Genomic DNA, 7,270 nt, shown 5'->3' on the forward strand with positions numbered 1-7,270 from the left:
TCAGTGGGAAACCGTGGTGAGCAGAGCCTCAGGTGGGGCCTCTGGGGCCACCCCCGCCGGCTTCCTGAGACCCTCTCTCCCGCTGTGGCCTATTTGAAAGTGGATATGACCAAGCGTCTTGCATCCTTTTTGTTACCTGCCAGGGGGAACTGGCTAGGTTCCAGGGTGTTAGTGCACTTTCAGAGCACAGGGTGGATTTTCCTGTGTTCACCTGTTTGCAGAGTGTTAAAAGGGTGAAATGCCTAATGGCACGCCTGACTAGTTTTCTGCACGTAGCATGCTTAAGTGCTCCGTGAATGCCAAGGAGTCTTGTGTAGCTGGGCGTGGTGGCAACACCTTGACCGAAAGCCCACCTTTGCCGGCAGGCCCACCTCCTGGCAGTCTCCTTGTCTGCCGATGATGGGGGAGGGGGGGTCTTGACCAAGGCCCGGCAGGGGGAGGGGATGTGTAACTGACCCCTCTGCCAGGGACTGGCTGTGTCGCTGCAACCAGCAATGCCCCCATCCAGGGTCCCGGCGGGCACTTGCCACATCTGTAGTCCAAGCAGCACGTGAATCCTGAGGGTGGGCCCCAATTCCTGAGCTTGCTTTCACATGCTCTTCACATGATGAGAATTGTTTGTTTGTGATGCATGTTTGCCGAAAGATTAATAAATCATTTCTATGCCTTTAGCAAACTTCCTGTGTTGCTCTTAAAAAGGGATCATCCACCTTCCCGGACCACAAGGTTAAGGTAACCCCGCTAGGTAACCCTGATAGGGCCGCTGCGGGGCAGACCGACAGCGAGAGAGAGAGTGAGGGCGAGGTAAGCAACGCCCGGGCACCCTGGGGGTCCCTGGCTCGCATCTCCTCGCCAGCTCAGGCGTCTTCTGAGAAAACAAATCCTTGCATTTTCTGTTGTCTAATATGGCTTTTGAGGTCTAAATTCAAGGCGCCCAGAATCATGCCTTCCTCCTCATCTGCAGGGCCTCAAGCAGTGAAGGGTGCTTGGCAGCAAGGGCACCAGTGCCCTGGCTGGAGGTGGCTGGAGCTGGTGATGGGCAGGCCTGGCCGGGGGTGGCGCTCGAGCAGGTCAGCTCTCCTCCCCTGGCTGGACCCACCCCTGACCTTTGTGGGCAGTTGGAGGCCTCAGGTGGGAGCCCCCCAGAGAACCTGCCGCACGCAGCATCTGCTGTGTCAGGAGCCCTCTGGAAGCGGCAGCTGGTGGATGGTGCCAAGACCCTGGGGGCAGTACCTTCTGAGAAGGTGGGCTCCCTGGCTGCGCAGTGTCAGGCAGAAGCCCGTTAGCTGCCTGCTGAAAGCCCTGAGGTCAGGGGATGCCTAGCTCCCTGCACCCTGGCGGGCAATGGCCCTATGCTTGTGCCGGGTGGCTGGCCTGCTGTGCTTCCCGAGTGCCAGGTGCCCTGGACACCGTGGTCCTGAGCCTAACCCAGGGCCTGTCCAACTATCTGCTTGTGCTGGCTCCTGGGCATTTCTTCTCAGCTCAGGACTTACTCTGTCAAAACCCAAGTCCTCTCTTGGCCCAGCATCAGGACAAGAGGCCAGGAGGGGTCACCTGGCTCTTCTGTCTCTGCAGGGCCCCCTGCTGCGCTGGCTCAAGGTGAACTTCAGCGAAGCCTTTATTGCCTGGATCCACATAAAGGCCCTGAGAGTGTTTGTGGAGTCTGTGCTCAGGTGCGTGGAGGAGATGCCTGGCCTGAGGGTGGGGCGGGCCTGGGGGCGCCAGGTCAAAGCCTGCTCCCTTCCCGTCCTTCTGCCCCCCTGACTCTTGGCCTCCTGCTTGAGTCCCTGCGTCAAAAGAACCCTCCTTCAGCCCTGTGTCCCTCTGTCTGCTCCTTCCCTTTCCTGCCAGGCTTCGAGCACATGTCGTCTGCATTCTCTCCCCACTTCCTCACCTGCCCTACCCACGTAGACCCTCCAGCTGGCTCCTGTCCCCACCCTCTGTGCAGCACGCAGGGCCTTAGTCACTTCTGGAAACGTCCCCGGATGGTCTTAGTCCTTAGCCTCCAACGCCCAACGGTCAAGGCAGCCCAAAAAGAAAACTAAAACCAAACCGAACCAATGTCAACAAAAATTTTTTTTGCCTTTTTTTTTTTTTAAAGACAAAAGCAAAATAGATTCACCGTAGAAAATTTGGAAACTATAGGTAAGCACGAAGGGAATAAAAATCACCTGTAATTTTAATACCAAGAGAAAACACTGCTAACATCTGGTATGTGCACTGTTAGGTACTGGGGTGTTTTTCTTTAATGTACGTATACACATAATCTCTACTGAATTTTTATGAAAATGGAACCAAACGGAAAACATTTTTTGAAGACTGCTTTTCTGCCTTATTTTGAATATGTCCTTTGTCATTAAGTGTTCCCGGTCTCAGCAGTGCTGCCCACTGCTGGTGCTCTGACCTGCAGGCTCTGGGTGCTCCTCTGGCCCCTCGGACCCCTTCCCTACCTGCACTGATGGCACCGCAGGATCCCTCCGGGCCATCTGCCTGGCTGGCCGTCCCCTCCTTTCCTTATTTCCTGCCACAGGCATTACCTGCATGTCTGCTTCAGCTTCACTCCCGTAGCCCTTCCTCTGGCTTCCTCGCTTCTGCAGTGGCCTCACCAGACCCCAAACCTCGGGGTCGGCTTGGACGCACCCCTGCACCCCTCAGCACGCCTTGTCCACTCTGTCTCTGCTTTCTCACTTCCTTTGTCTCCTGGCCAGCTTGCCTGCCATCGCCATAGCCTCTCTTGGTTCTCTGCTGCCAGCTCATCCTCCATGTGGCTGTCAGTGTATGATTTTGCCCCCAGTATAGAGCTGACCTTGCTTCCTCATTCTTCTGCCCCACACCTACGGCACACCCAGACCTACACACGTGCATGCACACATGCACATCTTGGAGGGCTGAAGGGGCACGGGTCACAGCAGGGGGTTGAAGGGTGTGCTCAAGCTCACCTGGAGTGTTCTAGCCATTTAGAGTGTAGATGGGTCCCAAACCAACCCTGCTTGTCTTAGAAACGGGTTGTTCTCATGCGCTTGGCCGTGCCTCCAGGAGGCCTATTTGCTTGAGAGAGGTGGAGACAGACAGCCTTAATATCTTACTTAAGCTCAAAAAAACGAAGTATTTCCTCTAAAGGTATATGCAAAAGGAATTCTTTCCAAAACTATCAATGTGTGACGTCCTTTATCTTTTCTGAAACAGTTGCAATACACCAAGCACCTGGTGCACTTCATCCATGAACCAGCAATTAAAAAACAATCAAGTTCAGAAATACACACTGTGGGAAGTTCCTCGCAGTCTCGCTGCCCACAGATATTCATGGGGAACGGCTTCGAGACTCTTGTTATTCCCCCAAAGGGGATTACTTGTACTTGGTGTTCTGCAGCATGCTCGTTTCATTTACTGTGCAGTGTACTCACCAATCAGGACGTGTAGAGCGACTTGGTCCTTTTTAATGGCTTTTTCATATTTTGTCAAATGAAGATATCATAACCCAAGAAAACTGATGGCCTGTGAGGAGGGAGGTGGCGCCACTCTCTTGCTGGCCCTCTGGCCTCCCACTGGCCTCGCTCCGTCCGGCACTTGCTGCTCAGTCTCCACCGCCAGCCCAGAGTCAGACAAGCAGCAGATGCGGAATGTCTGCAGACTGAATAAAATCGGCGGCAAGTGGACGCGGGCCTTGGTTGAGGTGCTGGTTCGTCCTTGGGGATGAAGTGCACCAGGTGCTTAAGTGATCCTAGAGCAACATGGACATAGGCCCTGGGTGAGTGGGGGCTGTGCTGAGGTTGCCGAAGCTGACCAAGTGGCTGGATAATTGGGTCTGGGTGCTGGGAGAGGTCTCAGTGGGGAGCAGCTGGTAGGGAATCACCAGTGGTAGGTGTGTGGATGAGATCACCCAGGGAGAACGGTATAGAGGAAAAGTGCCAAGGGGGAACCCTGATATTTAAGGGGTGAGTGGAGGCAGAGAAGCCAAGGAGGAAGTCAGAGGCAGGAGGTGGGAATAATCAGTGTAGTGAAACATTAAGGGTTCAGGTATCCCTTGGATTTGGCCATTAGGAGGAAACAGGTGGGAAAAGGTGGAGGCAGTGGTACAAGAATGAGTGACAGGGGACACGAGATGCTCTCGAGGAAGACAGGCAGTATGCTCTAGGGAGATGAAGTGTTTATGTTAAACAGGCAAGATGCTGGTCTGTTAAAGGGAAGAGGACAGTAGTAGAGAAAGGCTGACCCCTGCAAGAGAACAGCGAGGGTGGCTTGGCTACAAGTACTCAGTGTGGACGACCCACCAAGTGACCTTGTGATCATGGAGGAGTGGCCCTTAGAGGGAGCAGCAGGGCCTGGAGGAGCGGGCCAGCCACTCCTGGAAGTCCTGTTCAGGGCAGAACGGAGGCAGCGTTCATTTGAATTGATCCAGAAGAAGTTGTTGGCAGGTGGGCACAGGATGGGGGTTGGGGGGCTGGAAGCCAAGAGGGGGTGGGCTGAGAAAGGGGCCAGGGCTTGCAGCCTTGGTGAGTGGGGAGCAACGTGCATTCAGTCCACACTCACTATTTATGGAGTGCCTGCCTGTTACTCAGCAGACACTGGGGATATGGCTGTGAACACAGCAGGGCGGTGGGGGAGGAGGGTTTTAAAGATGGGCCCTTGTTCAGGGCGATGGGGAAACAACCTCCCAGTACAACTTGGCAGTGACTGTGGGGCCATGAACAAGCAGGATGAAGGATGACAAAGCAGCGTGGCATAGGGGAGTTTGTGTCCGGGTAGCAGAGTGGTCCCTTAGCATCCGTGTGGCCTGGGGTATTGCATTATTGAGCCTTTGCCGTCTGAGAAGGGGGCAAAGCATGCCTAAGAATTGCACTGTACTGAGGCAGTAGAACTGTTCTGGCGAAGTGGAAGGTGTGGAGCCCGTCGGCAGCACTGGGCGCTAGGTTAGGAAGGAGTTCAGGAGAGAAGGCGACACCAGGGTCACCCGTCATTCAGGTCTAAGGTAACATGGGCTCTCCATTGTGCTCATTTTCCCCTGAGTGACACCAGAGCTTTGATGATGAGAGACGAGAACAAAAGCAGTGAGGTGGTTCCTCTACCCACATGCCTGTCAACACCTGCAGCCTGTGTGTGTTGGTCAGCGGAAGCACTAGAACCCACACTAACAAACAGCCCCTTCACGTATTTAGGTTTCCTTCAACCTTCTGCAGATCTAAAGGGAGATCTCAGTGTTTCAGTGAATACTTTGCACCAAAGAGGATTAGTAAGGTTTGGGAGCTGGGGGATAACTGATGGACCTTGACTGGGAAATAAAACCTTAGCAATACTAACAGATCCTGCCCCTATGACTCATTTACATGGCAGGCCCTCGTCTGGAAAAACCAGAGTACCAGGTGAGTAAAAGGGCACCCAAGGGACTGCATTCTCATCCGTGGCTTGGGGAGCACAAAGATATACAGGTGTTAACTATTGAGCATTTGTTCACTTAACTGTGTATCTTTTTTTTTTTTTTTTTAAAGTTTTATTTTGTCGATATACATTGTGGCTGATTATTGCTCCCCATCACCAAAACCTCCCTCCCTTCTCCCTCCCCCCCTCCCCCCCAATAATGTCCTTTCTGTTTGCTTGTCGTATCAACTTCAAGTAGTTGTGGTTGTTATATCTTCTTCCCCCGCCCCGGTTTTTGTGTGTGTGTGTGTGAATTTATATATTAATTTTTAGCTCCCACCAATAAGTGAGAACATGTGGTATTTCTCTTTCTGTGCCTGACTCGTTTCACTTAATATAATTCTCTCAAGGTCCACCCATGTTGTTGCAAATGGCAGTATTTCATTCGTTTTTATAGCTGAGTAGTATTCCATTGTGTAGATGTACCACATTTTCCGTATCCACTCATCTGATGATGGACATTTGGGCTGGTTCCAACTCTTGGCTATTGTAAAGAGTGCTGCGATAAACATTGGGGAACAGGTATACCTTCGACTTGATGATTTCCATTCCTCTGGGTATATTCCCAACAGTGGGATAGCTGGGTCGTATGGTAGATCTATCTGCAATTGTTTGAGGAACCTCCATACCATTTTCCATAGAGGCTGCACCATTTTGCAGTCCCACAAACAATGTATGGAGAGTTCCTTTTTCTCCGCAACCTCGCCAGCATTTATCGTTCAGAGTCTTTTGGATTTTAGCCATCCTAACTGGGGTTAGGTGGTATCTCAGTGTGGTTTTGATTTGCATTTCCCGGATGCTGAGTGATGTTGAGCATTTTTTCATATGTCTGTTGGCCATTTGTATATCTTCCTTAGAGAAATGCCTACTTAGCTCTTTTGCCCATTTTTTAATTGGGTTGCTTGTTTTCTTCCTGTAAAGTTGTTTGAGTTCCTTATATATTCTGGATATTAATCCTTTGTCAGATGTATATTTTGCAAATATTTTCTCCCACTCTGTTGGTTGTCTTTTAACTCTGTTAATTGTTTCTTTTGCTGTGCAGAAGCTTTTTAGTTTGATATAATCCCATTTGTTTATTTTTCCTTTGGTTGCCCGTGCTTTTGGGGTCGTATTCATGAAGTCTGTGCCCAGTCCTAATTGTGTATCTTAAAAATACTGACAATCACAAAATGCATGTTCACTACTTATAGTACTCACTGTAACACCACAGAAATAGCTCATACCAAAAAGTTGTTTTAAATGTACTTAGACATACAACTAGGCACATTTAAAAATCTTTCCGTCCACCAAAAAACTCAGCAAAAGGAACACAATCTTGGTAAACCTGATTTTTGCTATCCTTTCCTGGAGAAAAACAAAACAGCTGAGCTGGGTTTTAGACAAATACTTTGAAGTCAGAGTTCAGTCCTCTTGCCACAATTCAACGTGAGCAACCACTGAACAATCACTCATGGCAAGGGGAGAACCTCTATGATCCATAGTCAAAAACTGTCACCACTGGAACTGGATGAGCATCTTCTAGAGCTTCTATCCAGGGAGACCTAGTAATTGGCCTCAACTCTGACCCCAGGCATTTTGCCTGTTTTATTTTCTTAAGCTATGTTGGTTGAAGCCTTTCACATAACCATTTAATAGAATTTATTCTATTTCTCATTAGGTTCATTTTATCCATGTTTGCATCTCAAGTAGCTTATTCACACATTCTGCCTATTTGAATAGGTATGGACTACCAGTGAACTTTCAGGCAGTGCTCCTACAACCTCATAAGAAGTCATCCACCAAACGTTTAAGAGAGGTTCTAAACTCTGTCTTCAGGCATCTGGATGAAGTAGCAGCTGCAAGTATACTGGATGTA

At 50.4% G+C, this 7,270-nt stretch overlaps 1 protein-coding gene across 3 annotated transcripts in view; it reads left to right on the forward strand.

Annotated features, from left to right (window-relative positions):
• Positions 1-7,270, forward strand: part of ATP6V1C2 (ATPase H+ transporting V1 subunit C2) — a 54,088-nt gene that overhangs the window by 46,273 nt on the left and 545 nt on the right. For 2 of the 3 annotated variants that reach the window (XM_063077657.1, XM_063077658.1), the window contains 3 exons: positions 673-804; positions 1,576-1,673; positions 7,135-7,267. In XM_063077657.1, the coding sequence (XP_062933727.1) occupies positions 673-804; positions 1,576-1,673; positions 7,135-7,267 (363 nt within the window). The remainder of the gene's footprint in view (positions 1-672; positions 805-1,575; positions 1,674-7,134; positions 7,268-7,270) is intronic. The other variant, XM_063077659.1, reaches the window with a different exon arrangement.

Source organism: Cynocephalus volans, chromosome 14 (assembly GCF_027409185.1).
Source record: "Cynocephalus volans isolate mCynVol1 chromosome 14, mCynVol1.pri, whole genome shotgun sequence".
Classification (NCBI taxonomy): domain Eukaryota; kingdom Metazoa; phylum Chordata; class Mammalia; order Dermoptera; family Cynocephalidae; genus Cynocephalus; species Cynocephalus volans.